Source organism: Balaenoptera acutorostrata, chromosome 2 (genome assembly GCF_949987535.1).
Source record: "Balaenoptera acutorostrata chromosome 2, mBalAcu1.1, whole genome shotgun sequence".
NCBI classification, from domain to species: Eukaryota; Metazoa; Chordata; class Mammalia; order Artiodactyla; family Balaenopteridae; genus Balaenoptera; species Balaenoptera acutorostrata.
The window spans coordinates 17,222,766-17,246,924 of record NC_080065.1 but is presented as its reverse complement, the minus strand read 5'-3'; the positions used below and the strand labels follow the sequence as shown (position 1 = coordinate 17,246,924).

General features: G+C 45.2%; 1 protein-coding gene across 2 annotated transcripts; it reads left to right on the top strand.

The window, feature by feature from the left end:
• The first annotated feature begins 8,532 nt into the window (after nucleotides 1-8,532).
• On the top strand, nucleotides 8,533-23,083 carry ZNF622 (zinc finger protein 622). Of its 2 annotated transcripts, XM_007188240.2 has the most exons (6): nucleotides 8,535-9,276; nucleotides 9,946-10,200; nucleotides 10,420-10,582; nucleotides 13,697-13,809; nucleotides 20,778-20,921; nucleotides 22,804-23,083. In XM_007188240.2, exons 1-6 carry the CDS (start codon nucleotides 8,667-8,669, stop codon nucleotides 22,929-22,931), a joined length of 1,413 nt encoding a protein of 470 aa, XP_007188302.2. In that variant the 5' UTR covers nucleotides 8,535-8,666; the 3' UTR covers nucleotides 22,932-23,083. The 2 variants fall into 2 exon arrangements, with proteins under 2 accessions (XP_028023813.2, XP_007188302.2); XM_028168012.2 differs by lacking the exon at nucleotides 20,778-20,921 and having other exon boundaries at nucleotides 8,533-9,276.
• Nucleotides 23,084-24,159: the final 1,076 nt, after the last annotated feature.

Here is a 24,159-nt window from a genome sequence, read left to right as displayed (position 1 = left end):
GGGGAACATTATATATAGTCCTATTTCTGGCTTTAAGATGTACTAATAATAAACCCTGTGATTGATTCAGTACAGTGGGAAACTACAGATTCCTTACCATGAGAATTTATGCAGTCATTAAAATGTGAAGCATGGATTATTTCTTAATTGTAGACGAGCTGTAGAAAGATGTTTTGTTCACTTCCTGTAGGAAATGCTGAGCAAAACCATACAATGGGAAAAGCATACACTGATCATGCATTTTGATCTGAAGCAATAAAGCAGGGCTGAAGTTCAAGCTTGTTTTGGAAGGTCAATCCAGGCTTAAAGCAATACTTATATTCTCATTCTGAACATCTTTACTTTTTTTCTACCCTAAAAATCTTCAGAAGTGATTTTTTAAAACTGCTCCCTCCCCAATTTAGTAGAATGTTAGGAAAAGAAACTTTTATGAGGTTTGGCAAGTGGCAAACGTCCTCAGCGTATTTTGGCATCTCACTCTTATATTTGAAATAAGTGCGACTTTATTCCTTTTTAAAAAGTGGCAAGTGCCAGCATACTACTGATTTTAGGCCAGAAGCAAATCTACATTTAAGAAAAAAGCGATTTAAAAGTTTTCCTTTTCTGTTTATACCTTAGGTTGATGTAGTTCCTTATACTGCTCTGGCTATGTTAGTTATGAGATAAGAAATTATTTTGAAAACCCTTCCTAAACTACTACCCTTCCTAAACTACATGTGTCACAGGCCATGTGTATCACAATGAAGACACAGTCTCTGAACTGTATTTTTGTATATTATTCCTCCTTTTCCACTTAAGCATTTAAGGTAGGATGGGATGTCAGAATTATGAGTTCTGGTTCTGATGTTAACATTATGACCCTAAGACACAATGTCAAGTCACATAGCATCTCAAACCACCGCCTCAGTTTCCCCAAACATAAAATTAGGAAGCTAATTCCTATCCTCTCACACAGGGATGTTTTGAGAATGAATGAAAAAAAAAAATGTCTGAAGCATTTTCGGGGGGAAAAAAAGCTGTATAAAATGAAGATAGTGATCTTTTTCCTATTTCAGCTAAGCCATCTTTTTGAACATTAAAGAAAAGTCAATCAACAAGAACCTGCTTACAAAAAACTCTAAAGTTCTTTTAATGGGCCTAGCATGATATTGGCCTCATAATCCAATAAATCCTGTAGAATAAGAGGATAGACAGTGTTGCCAAATTGTCTGTTATTTCATTTGACTCTGAAACACGTCTAAGGTTCTACATTAGTCATTGTGAATGGTTCTAACACTTCCTGGCTGTGGGACTGAAAGTCACCTAACATCTGTACTTGTTTCCTTCACCTATAAAATTAAGATAAAGCACCTGCCTCATAGTATGTTATGAGGATTAAATGTCTAAGACTGGGGTTGGCAAACTACCATCCATGGGCCAAATCTGGCCTGCCACCTGTTTTTATGGAATATTTAAAAATAAAATTTTCTTTTTCTGGACTTCCCTGGTGGCGCAGTGGTTAAGAATCTGCCTGCGAATGCAGGGGACATGGGTTCGAGCCCTGGTCCGGGAAGATCCCACATGCTGCGGAGCAACTCAGCCCGCGAGCCACAACTACTGAGTCCACATGCCACAACTACTGAAGCCCGCGCGCCTAGAGCCCGTGCTCCACAACAAGAGAAGCCACCGCAATGAGAGGCCTGCGCACCGCAACGAAGAGTAGCCCCCACTGGCCACAACTAGAGAAAGCCTGCTCGCAGCAATGAAGACCCAATGCAGCCAAAAATAAATAAATAAATTTAAAAATATATATATAAATATTTTAAAATAGTTCCAAAAAACCCGGAAGAATATTTTATGACATATGAAAAATACATGAAATTCAAAATTCAGCATCCATAAAGAATGTTTTATTAGAAGAGGGCCACACTCATTTATGTACTGTCTGTGCATCCTTTTATGCTAAAACAGATAAGTTGAATAGTTGTAATGAAACCATAGGCCTACAAAGCCTAGTATATTCACTATCTGTCCTTTTATAGGAAAAGTTTGCCAATCCTTGGTCTAATACGTAGAAAACACTCAGTTACAGTTAGGGTCCTGTGTAATCCTCATGACTACAATTAAGTGGTATTAAGAGCTTTTCTCAGAAGGACGGGGTCAAATAAATTGTCCAAAGTCACACAACTACTAAGAGGAAAAGCCAGTTTGATCCCAAAGCCTATCCTCTTTCTAATATGTCACACTACCTAATATTTTTCATTTTTTTAAAATACATTAAGAATGATCATGCTTATGGGCTTCCCTGGTGGTGCAGTGGTTAAGAATCCACCTGCCAATGCAGGGGACACGGGTTCGAGCCCTGGTCCAGGAAGATCCCACATGCCACGGAGCAACAAAGCCTGCAAGCCACAACTACTGAAGCCCACGCGCCTAGAGCCCGTGCTCCACAACAAGAGAAGCCACCGCAATGAGAAGCCCGCGCACCGCAACGAAGAGTAGCTCGCCACAACTAGAGAAAGCCCGCAAGCAGCAACGAAGACCCAATGTAGCCAAAAATAAATAAATAAATAATTTTTAAAAAAGAATGATCATGTTTGTAATAGTTTAACAGAATTTCACTAAATATTAAAGATTGATTTTATTTGATTTATATTAATTTTTCTTTTTTCAAAGAATCCACAAACCAGCTGATGCAAACTGTTTTAAATGCTGCAATAACCAGATTTTGCTATAAATTTCAATCCCTTGTTAATTTAAGAAAACTTTGCGTATCTAGATATCCAAAAACTAAGAGGTAGTAAAATGTTTTTAAATTGTTTATTAAAAATCATAATGCTGGGCTTCCCTGGTGGCGCAGTGGTTGAGAATCTGCCTGCCAATGCAGGGGACACGGGTTCGAGCCCTGGTCTGGGAAGATCCCACATGCCGCGGAGCAACTAGGCCCGTGAGCCACAACTACTGAGCCTGCGCGTCTGGAGCCGGTGCTCCGCAACAAGAGAGGCCGCGATAGTGAGAGGCCCGCGCACCGCGATGAAGAGTGGCCCCCACTTGCCGCAACTAGAGAAAGCCCTTGCACAGAAACGAAGACCCAACACAGCCAAAAATAAAATAAATAAATAATACAAATAAAGGAATTCCTTTAAAAAAAATCATAATGCTTTACTTAACATTTTTATGAACACAGAAGTCATAGAAGTTGTAAATCATTTAATAAACGTATGTTTTATATTCTATATTTATTACACCCTATAAGTTAACCTCAACTAATCCAATCACCTTCATACTTTTCCCTTTAAAAATCAAGTTGCCACTGCAATATAGGGATGTGGAAAGTAGTATCAACTGACTTGAAGGTGACCTTATTAGTTTTTGTCTTAAATTGTGTAATTATCAAAGATCACCATCCCAGTGTCATCCAAGCTGAAAAAGAACATCATCGTGGGTACTGTCACTTTTACAGTGTGTAGAGTAACTTCAAAAATTTGGTAAGTGAATTAGTTTTTAAGAGCTATGTCACAGTACCCAGAAGGAATTCTAATTTCTAGTATTTTCAAAGCTAAAATTTTTTCATGGGCAGACTCAGTTTAAATTCTTTGGAAGAATGATTAATTTGGTAATAAAAATTCTTGATAGTATTATCAGCAGAGTTTAGACACATTAACGTAATACCCTAGATATGCCATGGAGAAATTTAACTCAAAGGTCTCTTGGCCAAAGGGCTTGCATTTACCAAGGACCTACTGGCTATAGACCTGCTCCTTTCTGATATTTCTCCAGTCAGTTACAGATACTGCTGCTGGATCTATTCAAGGTCCAGTTCAATTCCTCATGCCCATAAAAACTGAAACGCTCTTGGAGTCCCTACTGTTTACCAACTGAAAAATGAACAGCAAACTCTAGAATTCAACTCTTTACCCAGTGATACCTTAAAACTTCCTAGTCTTCTTTCCCCTATCTTTTGCCTCAAGAAAACTAGACTTGTAGTTTTCCTAAATATGTCCCTTATTTTCTCTCGAGGTGCTCCCGCCCCCTTTTCCACTTGCAGCTGAAGTCCTCATTGTCTCCTCTCTCTCAGGACCCACCCATCTGAACTGTCAACTCCTTAATGAAAACTTTTCTCATCTCCCTAGCTGATGCCATTTTTCTGTTCTAAATACCCAGTGCCCCTTTCTTTGTATTTCATCTTACTTGACCCCATCTTTATTCTATTAGTTAATTGTGTATTTCTTACCATCCTTAACAAAGCAGAAAAAATCTCCTTGAAGACAGAGGTGTTTGAATTTAGAACCAGTAGGATATTATATATGAGATATTGTGATTTATATTAAAATACAGATATTTGGTCTTTGTCCCATTCTGGGCATGGAGCTCCTAAAACCCTTGGCAGGTCTTAAGTGATGAGAGTGATAAAGGTGTCTTTTGTTATGTTGATGAGGTGACATTTGCAAAGCCCTTAGGTAGCCTAGCGGAGAGGGTGTCACAACCAAAAGTCCAGAGGGAGAGAATCTCTTGTTTGGGAACTTCCTGACCTCACCTTATGTGTCTCTTCATTGGGCCGTTCATTTACATCTTTTAATATCCTTTGTAATAAACAGGTAATCTAGTAAGTAAAGGAGTTTCCAGATTTCTGTGAGCTGCTCTAGTAAATTACTCAAACCTGAGGAGAGGGTCATGGAAACCTCTGATTTATAGCCAGTCAGAAGCACAGGTAAAAACCTGGACTTGGCATTGGCTTCTGAAGTGGGGCCAGTCTTGTGAGACTGAGCATTTAACCTGTGGGATCTGACTTCATCTCCAGGTAGAAGGTGTCGGAACTGAGTTGAATTTGAGGACACCCAGCTGGTGTTGGAGAATTGCTTGGTAGTCTGGAAAAAACACCCACGTTCCTGGAGATTGGTAGCATGAGTGAGAGGTGATAGGAGATACTGAAAACCAGGCAAAGGAATTTAAACTTCTTCTGTGGGCAACAGGTAACCCTTCTTGAACACAAGGAGTGACACAAGAGGAAACACGGCTGAGAGGAATTAGTGTGATTATCTCTATGTGCTGTAGGGTAGACTAAGAGGAAAGAGAAATCTCTCCGGGAGACTGCAGTAGAATTGCAGCCCATGGGAAATTTAACATGGTGGAGAAAACAATGTCCCTTTGAAGAGGAAAAGGAAAGAACCCGTGGAGAGTTCAAAGATGCTGAAATGGGTCATGGAAATGGATGGGAGGAGGCAGGGAGGAAATAATGACCTGAAGAAGGAACAGATGCTTGAAGAACCATATGTGAACGATAATTGGAAAGAGAAAACAGAAGTTCTTTACTTAATATAACCATTCTCTGCTTTAATTTTAGAGAAGCTTCTTTTTTTTAAATCAGCTTTATTGAGATTATTTTACATATAAAATTTACTCATTTCAAGTGTGTAAATCAGTGATTTTTCTTTTTTTTTTTAAACATCTTTATTGGAGTATAATTGCTTTACAATGGTGTGTTAGTTTCTGCTTTATAACAAAGTGAATCAGTTATACATATACATATGTTCCCATATCTCTTCCCTCTTGCATCTCCCTCCCTCCCACCCTCCCTATCCCACCCCTCTAGGTGGTCACAAAGCACTGAGCTGATCTCCCTGTGCTATGCTGCTGCTTCCCACTAGCTAGCTATTTTACATTTAGTAGTGTATATATGTCCATGACACTCTCTCACCCGGTCACATCTCACCCCTCCCCCTCCCCATATCCTCAAGTCCATTCTCTAGTAGGTCTGTGTCTTTAGAGAAGCTTTTTAATATACATTATTGTGCTTATCCCTGTTGAACAAATTACATTTCTTAAGATGGGTATCTGTCCAGAGGACTCAGCTATTTTAAAAGATTTTGTAATCTAAAAATCAAGTTTTCTGGAATAAAAATCAGCACCAGACTTAACTTGCACTAGAAAAGATTTGTTTAACAAATACTGAACAATCTATGTGCCAGCACTGTTCTAGCTTTGGGGTACACAGCAAGGAAAGGAGTCCCTGTCCCCATGGAGCTTGTACTCTGGAGGTGGATGACTAACCTATAATGGGACTGACTATCCTGGTTTGCCCAGGATGGAGGGGGTTTGTCGGATACAGGACTTTCAGTGCTAAAACTGGGAAATCAGGGACGAACAACAAATGCTAGTGGTGGCCCATTTCCCTAAATGGCCCCCAAATGACACCCCATTCATGCCCTTACAAAGTCCCTCCCACATTAAACAGAGCTGACTTTCCTAAGTAACAGCATATCATAGAAATTACCCTGTGTGACTTCCAAGCCTAGGTCCTAAAAGATATTGTGACTTCTACTGTGCTTTCTTTGGGGGAAGCCAGTAACCATGTTATGAGGACACTCAAGCAGCCCTAGGTAGAGGTCCACTCAGTGAGGACCCCAGAGCTCTTGCTGTCAGTGTGTAAATGAGCCTCTTCCAAGGGGATCCTCCAGCCAGAGTCAAACCTTCCAGCTGCGGTCAAACCTTCACACGATCAGCCCTGTCCCCCCGCAACTTCACGAGACCATGAGCCACATAAACTTCCGACTTACAGAAATGGAAAGAAGCAAAGTTTGTTGTTTTCCTGCTAAATGTTGGGGTAATGTGATATGGAGTACTAGATGGCTAGTACAGTGCTACTGAGGAAAGGTCTGCTTAGGAAAGACTGACGAGTTGGGGGTAGGCACTACTGTGAAAAGAGGGTGTGGATAGGCCCCTCCTGTAAACGCATTTGGGCAGAAACCTTCAAAGTAAGGGAGCAAGACAGCAATAGTCGATCCATGCAGAATAGTAAAGGATTTCTGAGACTTGGTACGCGTCTGAGACGAAAGGTGCTTGCTTAGCCTTGTTAGAGCAACATCAAGTGTCAGTGTGACTGAAGCGGGGTGAGCAGAGTGGGGCAGGGGGTGTGACAGGCGGTCAGAAGGAGGGGTAGGGCCTCCTAGGATAGAAAGGCAATCCTCTTGGTCAGTTTGGGCTGCTATAACACGATATCACAGACTGGGTGGCTTATAAACAACAATTTTTTTTCCTCACAGTTCTGGAAGCTGGAAGTCCAAGATCAGGGTGCCAGCGTGGTCTGGTGAGGGGCCTCTTCCTAGTCTCAGACTTCTTATTCTATCCCTTTCTGGGTCTCTGAGGTCTATGTGCTCACAATCTTATCACCTCTCAGAAGTGCCACCTCCTAATACCATCACTTCGGGAATTCGTTTGTCAATATATGAATTTTTTTTTTTTCTTTTTGAGGCGGGTGGCACAAACATTCAGACCAGAGCAGGAATGTGTTTGTACTTTATTCCCAGTCAGGGGAAGCCAGGAAGGTTTTCAGCAAGAAGAACAGTGCGACTTAACCTACATTTTAAAAAAACGTCGATATCTTCTTTGGTGCTATGGGCCGCTTGGATTTTAAACATGCAGTGTTCAATTCTGAAAAAGGACGGACTGGTTCAGCTAGGCTGCACAGACGAGTGTAAGAACTCCCTACGCCTTTAACATTCATGCTTCCTATAGAACCGGGCTGCTACGCATGACATGACATAGTTAACTAAGTACAGGACACGAGGCTCGTCTGAACTGAGGTGTGCTGTTAATTGTAAAATACGCACTGGAATCCCAAGGTTTAGTACCAACAAATGAAGGTAAAATGTCTCACTAAATCTTCTGGCTTGATTACATGTTGAAATGATAATATTTTGGATAGACTGGCTTAAATAAAATATGGCCATCTTACCTCTCTCTTTCCGCTTTAATGAAAACGTGGCTACTATTAGATTTAAGAGGACCTACTTGTCTGGGATTCTATTTCTACTGGGCAGAGGCTGGGCTGGGCTGGGTTCTGCGCTCCGAGGTGCAAACTATCCATCCAGGAGTTTCCCCTGCGCCCCTCCCGCCCCAGTAAGGCCGAGGCTCTGGCCGGGAGTCTCCGGTTTTCCTGTGAGTTCCCTCAGCCTCTAACCCGAGTCTCCGGTCCGACACCCGGGCTGACCAGCATCCCTGGCTTTCGTGACACCCACTCCCCGGGCTGCAGGGGTGCAGGGCGCGGACCTCAGAGAATCCAGACGGTCGGGTGGTCGCACACATCAGTCCTCCCGGCTCCCCAATCCTCCGTCCCGCTCGGTGGTCGCCTTCTCAGCACCACGCCTCACAGCACAGCCAAAAAGGACAGTAACCTGCGGGGGCGAGGCCTGTCGATCACACCCAGCTCAGGGCAACACCCACCTCGGTCGACTCAATGAACACCTATTACTTCTGGTCAACCCAGCTCACGCTGATCCACCGATCACACACCTCGCGGAGACGGAAGCAACAATCACGTCAGGCCCATCTAATCACCACTCGTCTCAGGCTCATCCAATCACCACCCGTCTCAGGCCCATCCAATCACAACCCTCTTTACGCCAACCCAATCAACACCCACCTCAGGCCGACTGGGCGGGGCCGGATCCCTCCCGGGCTCCCCCACTTTCCCGGGGCCTCCAGCCTCTCAGCGGCGGGGGCGTGGCTACAGGTCGGGAGGCGGGACTTCCTGTCCGGCCGGGAATAATTCGATCCAGTCCGGAAGTCAGCTCGCAGTGTGGTTCTTCGTGGGCCTTGAGGCCTATGGTCTGGGTGTCTGGTGGAGTCAGGGCACTCAGTGGTCGTTAGACTGCTGCCTCGGTTCGCCTCTTATTTCCTGGCTGGCGATGGCGACCTACACCTGCAACACCTGCCGGGCGCTGTTGGACGACGCGGAGGCGCAGCGGGCCCACTACAAGACGGACTGGCACCGCTACAACCTGAGGCGCAAAGTGGCCGGCATGGCCCCGGTCGGCGCCGAGGGCTTCCAGGAGCGGGTGCGGGCGCAGCGGGCCCTGGCGGAGCCGGAGAGCAAGGGCGCGGCCACCTACTGCAGCGTCTGCAGTAAGAAGTTTGCCTCCTTCAAGGCCTACGAAAACCATCTGAGGTCCCGGCGGCACGTGGAGCTGGAGAAGCAGGCCGTGAGTCGGCAAGTGGCGATCCTGAATGAGAAGAACTTGGAGAAAGGGCTGGGCGTGGACAGTGTAGACAAGGATGCGGTGAACGCGGCCATCCAGCAGGTTATCAAGGCTCAGCCGTCCACGTCTCCCAAGGAGGCGGCCCTAGCGCCCGAGGCGGAGTCCCGGAGTCCCGTGACCGTGGCCGCTGGAGGACGTGGGACTCAGCAGCGAGACCCGGCCGAGAAACCTCCCCGGCTGCAGTGGTTTGAACAGCAGGCGAAGAAGTTGGCCGAACGGCACGGGGAGGAGGAGAGTGAGGAGGACCTGGATGCAGATGGTGGGGGCCTGTCTGGGGGGCGGGGCGGGGGACGGGGCTGGTCCTCAAGCGTCCAGTTTATCTTTGAGTTTGGAGGGGGAAGGTGTCCGTTTTCAGGTGAAGGTGGTGCGTGAGGGTGTTTCCTTGGTTTCTGAAGTGGCTGGTGTGGCCAGCACCCCCACAGGGCGTTTTGTGTGTTTAGTTCACTGTTGTCGATTCAGGGACTGAAACCTTAACGGGGGTGGGGGGAATAGTTACTTGGTAAATATTTGTAGAATGAAGGGATGCCTTCTCTGTTGAAGGAGGCGATAGTTAACATATGCAAAAGGAGTACGTAGTACCCTCACACCATGTGCTGCAGCATGTTTAATTCCATTGGGTTTCTGGTCGTGATGGCTTTGCTCTGAGTTTGAGGTGCTCAGAATCAGCTAGCTGACTTGCAGTGTGAGGCTGGAGCCAGCAACCTGGGCTTCTTGACTTAATGAGCTATTTTTCCCTCATCCCACTGACGCTGATTGCATGTGTTCATATGTGCATAGGAAAGGATCACGTGCTTCCTTCAAGGGGTTTACTGTGCGTTGAAAAAGAAAGATGAAGGCATTCCTTAGCCATGCCGACCGGTGTGTGGTGGGCGACTGGCTGACTTTGCGATCTTCAGCTAACTTTGTGTTTCACATCTCTGGCTGGCAGACTGGGAGGATATCGATTCTGATGAGGAACTGGAATGTGAGGATGCTGAGGCCACGGAGGGGGAGGAGGAGGCGGAGGAGGAAGCGGCTGGAGGCGGCACCCCGCTTGGTGCTATCCGCGTCACGGACTGCTTATTTTGTCCCCATCATTCGAGCTCCCTCACGAAGAATGTGGCTCATATGACTAAAGTCCACAGCTTCTTCATTCCTGATGTAGAGTATCTTTCAGATCTTAAGGGACTGATTAAATATTTGGGTAAGTTCAGTCGTTGTTGTTTTTTTTTTAATGACAAAATACCACATTATTGGGGGGCGTTAGTTTGGGGCTTCTCCTCAGTCTTGGATTGAATGACCGGCTGATTTTGTGAAAATCAGAAACCTGATGGCTGTTTTTTGAATTGTGGGCATAGACAGTGAGCCCTAATCTGGCTGCAAAAAGCTGCTTTCATATTTTTTTCTCAACTTATTTTTCCAGGAGAGAAGGTTGGTGTGGGGAAGGTTTGCTTGTGGTGCAATGAGAGGGGGAAGTCGTTCTACTCCACGGACGCTGTGCAGGCTCACATGAATGACAGGAGTCACTGCAAGCTCTTCACAGATGGCGATGCTCTTTTGGAATTTGCAGACTTCTATGATTTTAGGTAAGTCTGGTTTGTAATACCGAGCGAAGCCAGCTGATCACATTTGCATTGGATTTGCATGTGCCCCTACCTGATAACTGTCTGCGTCTGGCTCTGTCCAGTGTCGTATTCTTCATACCTCGTAGCACACTTTTTTAGGAGGTAGTTATTTCCTCTCATTCTGTAGATGAGAAACTGAGTATCACAGAGTTAAACACACATATCTGACCAAGAGAAGATCTCAGGCCCAAACTGTCAGTTTGTGTGGTCTGAAAACTTGTTATTGCTTGTTGTGGTTTCCATGGTCAGAAGTTCAGTTTTGCCAGTTACCTCAGGAACAGAGGCAGGGAAGTTAGGCTTCACACCTTGGTTTCCAAGAGCCCTTGAATCACAGGCTGTCTCCTAAGGGGCTTGAGCTGGTGGCTGCACCAGGCCTGCCCCAATCACTTGTTGGTGAAATTATTCCACCTTTACCTAGAATCTTGAATATTCCATACATCCTGCAAGGAATCCATGCTAGGAATTCTGGAACAGCTGGTTCTTGGTGTCAGTGTGCCTGTGACCTAGCACAGGTGTGCTCTGCGAGCAGGTGTGTGTAATGACCATGCCAGGTGTGCCGAGTCCACCTAATACAGGTGTTCAGAAAAGTCCTGGTCTTTTAAGTTGTCCTTTTGCTTTTTCCTCCTGACTCCTCATTTCTCACTTGTCCTGACAGAGAGTTTTTCATTATAGCCACTTTGGTGGCTCTGTAGGGGTATCCACTGTGGTTTTAATTTGCATTTCCCTGATGAGGACTGATGTAGTTGACAATCCTTTACATACTAATTGGCCAGCTAGCTCATTTCTTGTGAAGTGTCTGATCAAGTCTTTTGTGTGTTTTTCTATTGGGTTATCTGCCTTACTATTCACATTTTAGTGTGCATTTCTCAAATTATTTTTTATGTGTATTTGTGAATATTTCTAGAAACACAGTGTGCGGTATGATAAATACTAGGGGTGCTCACATGACTCTGTAATTAAAAATTGATCTAAAAATTTAAATATTGAAGTTTTCAATTGCACTGCTTACATTTCAAAGCACATGTGACTGGTCGCAACATAGTTGAACCCAGAAAGAAAATTTCAACCTTACAGAGTTCTACTGGCCTAGAGTTCTCTTCTAAAACGTGTTTTTCTAATTGTTAAGTTACCAAGAGCCGCATCCCCAGTCTCCATTCTCTTCCTCTTACTTTCTGGTTTGCAACCTTCCTAAAGAGAATCAAATACTAGGGGAAGGAATTCAGTTATAGGCCATTTGCTCACTCTTTAAAAACCAATTTTAGCTTCACAGCAAAACTGAGCGGAAGGTGCAGCGATTTCTTATAGACTCCTCACCACACAGGCGCACAGCCTCCCTCGTTATCAGCGTCCCCCAGGGGTACATTTGTTACAGTTGGTGAACCTATATTGACCCGTCAATTATTACTCAAAGTCCGTAGTTTAGGGTTCGCTTTTGGTGTTGTCCAGGCTATGAGTTTGGACAAATGTACATATAATGACATGTATCCACCATTAAAGTATCATACAGAGTAGTTTCCCTGACCTACAAATCCTCTGTGTTCTCTGCCGTTCATCACTCTCCTCCACCCCAACCCCTGGCATCTTTAATGTCACTATAGATTTTCCAAAACATAGTATAGTTAGAATCATACAGTATGTAGCCTTTTCAGACTGGCTTCTTTCACTTAGTAATGTGCATATAAGGTTCCTCCATGTCTTCTGGTTTGATAGCTCATTTCTTTTTGGTTAATTCCAAAAATATTCCACTGTCTGGATGTACCATAGTTTATTTACTTACTGAAGTACATCTTGGTTGTTCCCATGTTTTAGCAGTTGTGAATCAAACTGCTGTAAACCTCCATTTGTAGGTTTTTGTGTGGACATAAGTTTCAGCTCCTTTGGGTGAATACCAAGCAGCACAATTGCTGAATCCTATGGTAAGAGTATGTTCAGTTTTGCCAGAACCTTCCGAACTGTCTTCCACAGTGGTCGTACCCTTTGGCATTCCCAGTATCACTGAGTGAGAGTTCCTATTGATTCACAGCTTCACCAGCATTTGGTCTTGTCAGTGTTCTGGATTTTGGCCATTCTGATAGGTGTGTGGTAGTATCTCACTGTTTTAATTTGCATTTCCCTGATGACATATGAAGTGGAGCATCTCTTTACATGCTTATCTGCCATGTGTATATCTTCTTGGTGAGGAATCTATTAAGGTCTTTGGCTCATTTTTTAATCAGGTTGTTTATTTTCTTACTGTTGAGTTTTTTTGTGTGTTTTTTTATTATTTATTATTTTTGGCTGCATTGGGTCTTCATTGCGCACAGGCTTCCTCTAGTTGTGACGAGGGGGGGATACTCTGTTGCGGTGCGCGGGCTTCTCATTGCGGTGGCTTCTCTTGTTGCGGAGCACGGGCTCTAGGCGCGCGGGCTTCAGTAGTTGTGGCTCGTGGGCTCTAGAGCGCAGGCTCAGTAGTTGTGGCTCACGGGCTTAGTTGCTCTGTGGCATGTGGGATCTTCCCGGACCAGGGATCAAACCCGTGTGCCCTGCATTGGCAGGCGGATTCTTAACCACTGTGCCACCAGGGGAGCCCTTACTGTTGAATTTTAAGGGTTCTTCCTGCATTTGGATAACAGTCCTTTATCAGTTGTGTCTTCTGCAAATATTTTTCCCAAGTCTGTGTCGTGTATTCTAATTCTCTCGACATTGCTTTTCACAGAGCAGAAGTTTTTAATATGAAGGAAGTTTATCTTATCCATTTTCTTTCATGGATTGAGCTTTTGGTGTGGTACCTAAAAAGTTGTCAGCAAACCTTAAGTTATCTAGAATTTGTCCCATGTTATCTTCTAGGAGTTTTTATGCATTTTACATTTAAGTCTGTGGTCCACTTTAAGTTCACTGGTATTTTACTGCAGAAAAATGCTAACAAGTTGTTTTTTCCTCCAAAATCCTTCAGCTGGCAATTTCTGCATCTATTTATCCCTGTCCCCCCACCCCTTTAGGTAGCAAGTGGGTTTTTCACATTGACAAATAAAATATATGTCTTTTAGTTAAATTTGGGGTCTTGGTCTGTGTATTAATGCCGTTCCATGGTTCCAGGAGTAGCTACCCAGGTCACAGGGAAGGGGAGGACGCCGACGAGACTGAGGACTCGCCCCCAGAAAGGGCCCTGGAGTACGATGACGACACCATGGAGCTGCTTCTTCCGTCCGGTGAGCGCACGCGTCCAGAACACACGGCTTCGTGCTGCCGAGATGATCGGGGAGGCGGGTTCCCGTCGCTTCCCTTCCGCACCGAGGGGAGACCCTACAGCTTCACGTGTGTGTTTGTGTTCCCCTGGACGAGGTGAACTCTGAAGGTTGCCCCATAGCTCTGTCTTGGCTGTTTTGTTTAAATTGCATCAGTGTTTTCCTCACTTTTGTTGTGATTCATAATGCTTTAATCAGTCATTGCCTTTCTTTTCAATACACAGACCTTTTGTATTCTGTTTATTACCTGTTTTCTTGGCCCCATCCAGGTTTTTCTTGTTAAACTTGACTTTGCTCTTATTCCTTGAACTGATTCCTGTTTCCGTGGCGGCTCAGACTTGCACATGTTAGTCTGGCATGGGTGGACCTGATTGACAGCGCCCAGGTTTCCTGTCCGTATTCTGGGTGTAGGGGGAGGCTTGGAGTTTGAATTCTGCCTTCTCCTTTGGGGAACAGGATTCATAATGGCAGGATTTTGTCCCAGATATGAATAGAAGAAGGAAAGCCACGAATATGAGAAGTATGCAGTATTGTTTACAGTGTTATGCTGAGCTAATAGGAATGGGAACAGCTACAGAAGATGCATTTAAAAAGGACAGGGAATGGGATGATAAGATAATAAGATCCTAATAATACCTTGTATTTTCTGAGCAGTTAGCACATTCAGGCAGATATATTATTTTATCTTTACATCAAGGCTTTGAGTTAAATTCTATTATCCTTATTTGACATATGAGCCAACTGAAGCTTAGACAGGTTGAGTAATTTACCCAGGATCATGGACCTCGTCAGTGAAGCCCTTTCCCCACTCCTCTGCACTGCCTGGGAGATTTGCAGTAATGGTGGGAGCAGGAACAGCCACATTGCCAGTGGAGACGTCTGCCATGAAGAAGCCACCCTGAGGTGCTGCTCTCCACCTGGAATATCATGGCTTAGGTATAGAGAGCTCTGCTTAACCCAGAGTAATCACCTTCTAAGGCTAAGGGCAGCTTTAGACAATGACAGTGAAAGGAAAGTGCAGGCAGAACCTGTGTTGAGGATATAATTCTTCTACAGTGGTAGGAAAGCTGTAATGCAGCAGAATATTGTGGCCTATACAATACGCAGCAGCAAAACAGGCCTAAATATATCACAGAGGACCTAGTCTCATCTTCCCTTGGTGAAAATACTAATGCAGAATCTCAGAAGTAAGTTTAATGACTTCTTTTCTAAGACTATTTATTTAGCCCCTTGTTTCATTAGCTTCCACTTCCTTAACTGGAGACTAAGATCACAGTAGACCTTGAGAAAATGAATGAAATGGTCCCTGCCAGCAGCGTCTGGCATGTAGTAGGATCACTAGGAACGTGGGCTTCATTTTGCAGCAGCTCTGCTCAACAGTGAGCATATCCTATTTTAGAAATATAGTCTATTTGAGAGAAATTTTCATCTGGACTTAAAACGTCTGAAGCTTAAAGACTCCTCAGCTATCTAGACAACACATTTGCCCAGAGCAATCGAGTTTCCTCAGGTTCGCCAAAGCCAAAACTGGGTGTCTTCTCAGGATCTGCTCTTCTTCTCCCTCATCCAGATGGTGACTAATTGCAATTCCTAAATGGCTTTTGGATATTTTTTCTTTTTTTTTTTCTCCTTATCTGTGTCACCATGAAAGCTTCCTGTCTGGCCATCTCCAATCTGGTTTCCACTTGACCACCAGAAGGTTCTTTCTAAAACAAACAGCAGTCTATTTTCTTTTCCCTCTGGAATTCCCAGGGGGAGCCCTTGCCTTCAGGGTCACTTTGTCACGCAGGTGTCTCGTGCTCTTCCTTTTCCTGCCCACATGCAGTTTCCCTCCTCTGGGCCTTTGCCTGTGCGCTGCCTCTGTCCTCCTCCTCCTCGTCCTCGTCCTGTAGGACTCAAGTTGGGCTCCCTGCTCCAGGAGGCCGTTCTGAGCTCAGCGCCTGCCCTGAGTGAGGAGAGTCGCCCCTGCTCCTGCCCAGCTGTCATGATGTGGCTCTAGCTCCTTTGTGCCTGTTGGCTGCCTTGCCTTCTTCCCCGTTTCTGGGAGGACAAAGCTGGCGTCTTTCATCTCCGCGCAGTGCCTCAGACACACAGGAGCCACGTAAATGTCTGTTGACTGAGTGACTGGCAGGTCGGAGGTGACTTTTAAAAGGAAAGCAAGCTGGCTTCCCCGGGCCTGGCACAGTGCAGGAAAAGCAGAGCAGGGGGAGCTGCTCTGGGCTGCGATGTTGCCTCGGGGGCTGACAGTCGCATTTGCCTGCAGTCCCGGGCGGCAGATTGCTCTGCCTCTTCGTCATACAGTCAAAGAAGAAAGTGCCGGGGCTTCCGTGGTGGCGCAGTGGTTGAGAATCTGCCTGCTAATGCAGGGGACACGGGTTCGAGCCCTGGTCTGGGAAGATCCCACATGCCGCGGAGCAACTGGGCCCATGAGCCACAACTACTGAGCCTGCGCGTCTGGAGCCTGTGCCCCGCTGCGGGAGGGGCCGCGATAGTGAGAGGCCCGCGCACCACGATGAAGAGTGGCCCCCGCTTGCCACAACTAGAGAAAGCCCTCGCACAGAAACGAAGACCCAACACAGCTAAAAATAAATAAATAAATAAATAGAGTAGCTATTAATTTAAAAAAAAAAAAGAAGAAGAAAATGCCATGGGATTAACTTGAAGGTCCAATTTCTTGGGTTTTTAAAGCATGACTGTCCTTGCTCACAGCTACATGTCCACGTACCAAGTGATGCTGTTTTAAAGTACTGGATGAAAACCTCAGGGCAGCTCTTAAGGGAGACTGGGAAGTAGTGAGTAAGCGGCTTGGTCTTGGAGTGCTGGGCAATATTGTACTGTTAGACTCTGGAGAGGCCAGACCAGCTGCCAGGTGCTGCCTTGCCTCAGCGTTCGTCACTAGCTGTGCAGTGTTTTCTGAGTGTGTGCATTTTCCTGGGGAAACGCTGTAACATCATAAAGTCACCTGTGTGGCCACACAGATTTTTAAATTTTTTTATTGTTTTATTTATTCATTTTTTAAAAAAATTAACTTATTTTTTGGCCACGCTGCGCGGCTTGCAGGATCTTAGTTCCCCGACCAGGGATCGAACCCGCACCTCGGCAGTGAAAGCGCGGAGTCCTAACCACTGCACCGCGAGGGAATTCCCACACACACAAAAAATTTTTTTTGACTGTGTGGGTAAGTGCACTTTTTCTGGGGAAAGGCTGTAGTTTCTGAAAAGCATCTGTGACCTGGAGAAGATTAAGAGCCAAGAATGGAAAAATCTAAATATACAGCATTCGCTGCCTTCCTGGGTCTTCTTCACAGATGACCAGCTGCTGAGACCTGATAATAGAATTTGTTTAAATAGCAACAGAACATAGCATTCTTAGTGAATCAGAAGCTACCAATATTTGGAAATTTCTTCCAGCTATACAGTTACATACACTTTCACCATCTCGTTTTAAAAACCAGTCATGCTCTAGTCAGTCTTGGTTATAATGAGACATGACAGTTTTTCGTCCATTAGTTTGCCTCAGTGCTGGCTTGGGGATTTTGTAATGAACCAAGAAAATAGGAAATCTCTGAATAAACACTGTATACATGTGTAGTGATATTACAACAGTATATTCGGTCACCTGGTTATGTCTTTGAACAAATTTACTGTTCAGAAACTTCCTTGATTATGCTCAGTTATATGACTGGGTCAGCGTGGATGTTAGCGTGAAGCTGACTTGAGAAGGATTCTAATGTGGAGAGCCTAGGGATACTTAATCAGCTACACTTAGCAGAGTCTGCTTTAAACTGGTTTCGAAAGCAGCGGGTAGTTGTGATTCCTTAAATCTAGTTGCTTCAGGTCAAGTAGATGATCCCAGAGGCAGTGACGTAGAGCATCCGGTAGAGGGCGCTGTGAGCATTTATTTTGAAGCCTGTGGTCTGGCTCAGTTCCTTCCCTCTTTGCTCTTCAGTTCCTGTGGAGCAAGTTGGTGTGAAAACACATCCAGTTAGCTGCTGACTAGCCAGATGAATCTGTTGCTGGATCCACGAGAGGCACGTAATCAATCTTTTTAGGAAAATTACAGTTAGAGATATCTTCTTTTTCACTGTCTAATGTCACCCAGTGTTAGGCTATTTGTTAAGTAGGAGTGGAAATTTTTTTAATACATTTATTTATTTGTTTGTTTGTTTATTTATTTATTTATTTTTGGCTGCGTTGGGTCTTCGTTGCTGCACGCCGTCTTTCTCTAGTTGTGGCGAGCAGGGGCTACTCTTTGTTGTGGTGCACTGGCCTCTTGCTGTGGTGGCTTCTCTTGTTGTGGAGCACGGGCTCTAGGTGCGCAGGCTTCAGTGGTTGTGGCACGTGGGCTCAGCAATTGTGGCGCACGGGCTTAGTTGCTCCACGGCATGTGGGATCTTCCCAGACCAGGGCTCGAACCCTTGTCCCCTGCATTGGCAGGCAGATTCTTAACCACTGTGCCACCAGGGAAGCCCTCGGTCTTTTTTTTTTAATTGAAGTATAGTTGATTTACAGTTTTGTGTTAGTTTCTGGTGTACAGCAAGTGATTCTGTTTTTTTAATATATATATATATTCTTTTTTGTATTCTTTTCCATTTTGGTTTATTACGGTATACTGAATATAGTTCCCTGTGCTATGTAGTAGGACCTTGTTGTTTACTTGTTTTATATACAGTAGTTTGTATCTGCTAGTCCCAAACTCGTAATTTCTCCCTTGCCCACCTCCTTCCTTTCCCCTCTGAGAACCGTGAGTTTGTTCTCTATGTCCGTGAGTCCGTTTCTGTTTTGTAAAGAAGTTCACTTGCATCATGTTTTAGGTTAGGAGTGATGGTCTTGTAAGCAGTTCTTACTGTGGCGAAAGATAGATGGGCCGGTTGTGGCTTCATGATAACTCGGACATTACCCACCTGTTATTATGGACAGGCGCACCGTGTTCTCTAACGAATTTTCCTGGATGAGGGTCTCCCAGTTGAGCTGTTCGCAGCGCATTGTACTTGGTGCTTAGTGTTAGGTGCTCACTGTCGTTGCCACAGGACAGGAGTAACTTTAAACCCTGAATGTTTAGTGTTCTCCTGTCCGGTGTCAGAAACCTTGGCGTTGATTAATGAAACCTTTTCAAGCATGTTTTAAAAGCCAACCTTCAATGATGACGTATTTCTAAATGCTGCTTACGAATGTAAATAAATCGATTTATTAAGTACTAATGACCAGCAGCATTATCATTTAATGATTCTGAGGAAATCATCACTGCAAACTCAGAGCATCCTGACCTACGTTATGAATAGAAAGTCATAATCAGCAGTGCTGGGCTTTCCTGCTAGAGCCTCCATTTAAGAGTGAGTCCTTCCCCGTCCGCTGTATCTCACTTATTTCTTGTGGTTTAGGAGCTTTGTTAACTCTTCTGCTGCCAGAACAGTCAGGTCCTGGCAAACATCTTTTCATCCATATTCGTATCCAAGGGCCACATCATCTCTGAATTGGAAGTTTCTTCTTGTCATCTCCTGCGTCTGATCACCTGTCAGTCAACTGGACGTAACCACTTTTCCATGTCTGTGTAGAGAGCGCACTGTTGCCCAGGTAGCTTGCCAGGTATAGGGACTTGAAACGAAATAACCTGACAGAATTTTTTCTTGCAAGTTAAAACTCTAGATCCTAAAAGTGAATGTAGCCATCTACAAGAGTTAACAGTATTCTGTTCATGGTCTTTCTGCGCAAAATATTCTGAAAGAAATGATTTTATATATATAAGTGTAAAACTTCCATAGCAGCCGTACACAGGGTTCTAGCTGGCTGTATTTCCTTAATTCATTTTCAGTGGAAATAGCTGTTCCGTGCCTTGTGTGTATGCTGTTGTTAAATTTCTACGCGTTGATGTCTGTCTGGGAGTGTATTTGATTGCTTATGTTCTAGTTAATATTCTTGTGAAAGCATAGCCTGGGTTTAGTAAGCTCTCAGGTGATCTCATGCCGGTGGCCCAGGAGCGCTTTCCGAGAGCCAGGGCTCTGATGGAGCCTGGAGCGAGTCATCACTGAAGCCCGCCCCCTTCACTTTCACCTACTGTGTAGCTGAGATCCAGGGGTCAGCACGCTTTTCCTATAAAAGAGCAGATAGTCCAAAGAGTTCATTTCTGAAAGCGTGATTGACTGGCATGGTTGTATCAGATCCTTCTCAGTAAGTAAAACCTGGAGAGAGAATTCATCTTAGTCATCTTTTAAAATTACGGTTCACCAGGCGACTTCCATCATGTAGAAAGCAGTCGGGCAGGGTTTCTCAGCCTCAGCACTGTGGACGTTTGGGGCAGATGATTCTTTGTCTTGGGGGCTGTCCTGTGCATTGTACGATGTTTAGCCGCATCCCTGGCCCCCACCCACTAGGTGTCAGGAGCCTCCCTCTAGCTGTGACAGCCAGAAATGTCTCCAGTCATTGCCGCGTGTCCTCTGGGGATAAAATCGCCGGTTTGAGAACCACAGCAATAGAGAATTTAAGCAAAGGAAAAGTGGATTGGTGTCTCTTCTAGACTCAGACTGTGGCTTGTAGACCTAAACATCAGGGCCATTATCTGTGCTTAATCTTTTTTCTATTAAAAAAAAAGTTAAAACTCCTTACCTCCTAGGACCCTATTATCTGTATTAGTTGGGGGCAGCTATGTGAATTTCTAGGGAAGCACATTGTGGTACCGATGCTGCATTTTTCACCTGGCAGTGACTTGCCATTGTCTCCGTTTTCCAAGGTCTCTACTCTTCGGTCTTCCTTCTTTCACTGTCTAACATGCAGCTTCATCTTTGTTCAGCAGGTTAAAGCGCTGGTTCTTCTGGCGCATCCATTTTCCAGCTGGGCAAAAGTGAAAATTCTGATTCAGAAAGCCTTTGCTTTTATAGCTCTGCCTTGAAAAACTATCCAACTCAGAGCTTCAATATTGTTCTTCTGAAAAAACAGGTGCCAGAGTGGGTCATCGCTCCTTGATGAGATACTACAAACAGCGGTTTGGCTTGTCACGAGCTGTGGCAGTTGCTAAGAATCAGAAGGCCGTGGGCCGGGTCCTGCAGCAGTACAGAGCCCTGGGATATACTGGCAGCGCAGGTACGTCCATGGGGGCCACAGGGACCAGCCCAGGAGCTTGCATTACACAAAGGGCCTCGGGTGAGGTGCTTTCATTCGCTCTGCGCTTGTGGGTCCTCTCTAGGGGAAACTTACCTTCTTGGCTCTGGGGGCTTCTATGACCACTTGAGACATTTATGGCAATAAGCCCAAAGCTCCATGACTTAAAAGCTTTGCATTCCCTAGCACAGTAACTATTTTACAAGTTTTTTTTTTTTTTTTTAATAGCTACTTTATTTATTTATTTTATTTATTTTTGGCTGTGTTGAGTCTTCGTTTCGTGCGAGGGCTTTCTCTAGTTGCGGCAAGCGGGGGCCACTCGTCATCGCGGCGTGGGGGCCACTCTTCATCGCGGTGCGCGGGCCTTTCACTATCGCGGCCCCTCCCGTTGCGGGGCACAGGCTCCAGACGCGCAGGCTCAGCAGCTGTGGCTCACAGGCCCAGCTGCTCCGCGGCATGTGGGATCTTCCCAGACCAGGGCTCGAACCCGTGTAACCTGCATCAGCAGGCAGATTCTCAACCACTGCGCCACCAGGGAAGCCCTAGTAACTATTTTAAACCTCATATAAACCATTACCTTTTTCAGGAGGTATAGTTACAAAAATAATTGTTCAGCCATTATCAAAGGTTGAAATTCTCCTGGAGGTTATACAGAGGAATTAAATATCCTTGTGGCAATAGTTTGAGCTGTGAAGTCAAACACGACTTACCTGATATACTTGTAGGTTCTTATACAATGAGTATGAGTAATTTAATTGATTGAAACCTCTGTTTCCTCACTGATAAAGTGGAGATGATATTAATAGGACCTACTTGTAGAGTTGGGCAGGTTGACTGTCCTAATGCATGTATGATGTAGTACGTGCACATAATAAAGGCCAGCTGTCAGTTCTTCCTTCTGTAATTTTTCCATAGGAAACTTAGTAAGACTCAGAGAGCTAGAGCAAGCCACTGAAATTGTTAAGCTTTGAAGCATCATCAGAATGAAATTATTTAAATCTATTCTGATGTGTCTGCTGAGTGAAGCTCATTATGCTTGGATCTTCAAGGAGAAAGTCAGTCTACTGAAAACAGTATAGACAGAAGGGCGAGAGCTGCCTTCTGATGGCCTGGAAAGCTTTGGCACCGGAATCCATTGTAAATGGCTCTGTGTTTATATACACGTAGGTTCCTTCACTCTGGCTCCCTGTCAGCTGACTTGGTTTTTTAAAATTAGTTAATTAATTAATTAATTTGTGGCTGCTTTGGATCTTCGTTGCTGTGCACGGGCGTTCTCTAGTTGCGTCGAGCGGAGGCTACTCTTCATTGTGGTGTGTGGGCTTCTCATTGCGGTGGCTTCTCTTTTTGTGGAGCACGGGCTCCAGAGTGCAGGCTCAGTAGTTGTGGCACGCGGGCTCAGTAGTTGTGACTCGCGGGCTCTAGAGCGCAGGCTCAGTAGTTGTGGTGCATGGGCTCAGTTGTTCCACGGCATGTGGGATCTTCCCGGACCAGGGATCGAACCTGTGTCCCCGGCATTGGCAGGCGGATTCTTAACCACTGCGCCACCAGGGAAGTCCCTCTGACTTGGTTTATAGTCTGCCTTTCTCTGTCCCTTTTGGTCAATGGGGCTTCACCTTTTGGGCTTATAGAACTTTTCAGATGATGAAAATTAAGAGGCTCATCCCAGAAGAATGTATATAGAGAGAAGTTCTGGTATGCAATAAACCCCCCAAGGCCCATTGGATAGAGACCCCAGGTAATAACTCTTGTTTAAATATAAGAACCCACTTACCCGAAACTAGCTTTGATCCTCTGCCAAGTTGGGTCTTCTCTGATCACAGGTCACAGACCTTTGCCTCATCTCTTATCCCCTTTCCAACCCCAGGAGCAGCTCTCGTGCGCCAGCGGGACATGCAGTATGTCCAAAGGATGAAGTCAAAATGGATGCTGAAGATGGGGATGAAGAACAACGCCACCAAGCAGATGCACTTCAGGCCCCAGGTGCTGTTCTGAGTCGGCCGGGGATTGAGTCGTCATCCGTCTCCTGCACAAGCGTCCTCCTTGCCTGGGGACCCGTGGAAGCCGGATCGGACAGCAGACCCTTTTGCTGCTACTTCTCCCTGTACTTCCTCTGTCCTGACCTGATAATAAAAGTCAGAATCATATTGGCTCTCCAGTGTAATTTTTGGACAGGGTTGGAATGTCGTGTTTTTACAAAGTAAGTGCTGTGTCAACTGGACGCAGGCCCTGCCCTTCTCCTGTGAGTTGCTTTGTCGTCTCGGCTTGAAACTGATTTAGGGCTTTCAGAATAGTGTGGGGAACTCAAGAGCGGCTTGTCTGCTCCAAACCCGGTTTAGTTTTCAGAAGAACACCTTAGCATATCATGGCGCTGGGACCTGTGTAAGGGGGCTTTGAGGCTTCTGGAGGAGCAGGGTTGAACGTCCCTCAGTGGAACGTACTATGGCTCCCAAGGTGGTGACAGTTTGGGCACGTTCATTAAATCCAGGGAAAGTAAAAGGGCATGTCAGTGGCTTGCTGTCAAGGGTCTTCATTTCTAAATGTGATCCCAGAAAGAATGAGAGTGCTTCACCCTGAGACTCAGTTTCCAGTGCCGCCCTTAGAGTAGGAAGAAAATAAATGTAAAATGTGTACATTTCATTTTAGAAACAAAAACGACCTCAGGGTTCAATCTCTGAAGAGATGTTCAGTTTAGGTGGTTTAGGGGGAAGGCCATGATATATTGGAAATGAAAGTAAACATGAAGTTCAAATCCATTGAGCTACCTTTCTGACTTTGGAAAAGTGACCTGGTCTTTGAAATCTGTAAAATGAGGTGTTTATTACCTCACAGGTTGTTGTGCGGTTAATTCAGTCAGCCACAGACCCGTCCCTCGCTCAGTCCCCAGCACAAAGTAAGTGCTTCACGTTCTCCCTGGTGGAGCAGGTGCCCCTCGGAGGAGGGGGACGTCTGGTCAGCGCAGTGGTCTTTCTGAGCAGTGGCTTCAGGGATGCCTGGAGATCGTGTTTGCCCTGACCCTGCCCTCAGCAGCCCTCGCTAGCAAGAGACACATCTTTTTCTTTAAATTTTGGGTGCAGAATGGAATGAATTATATTTCGTTAGTACGCGGGTTCACTGTGTAACAGAGGAGGGCTCCCTAGTTTAATTTTACTCTTTCATCCTGTTGTCTAACATTCTCGTCACACAAGTACCCACCTTCTTGTGTTTGACATCTTTGAATCTA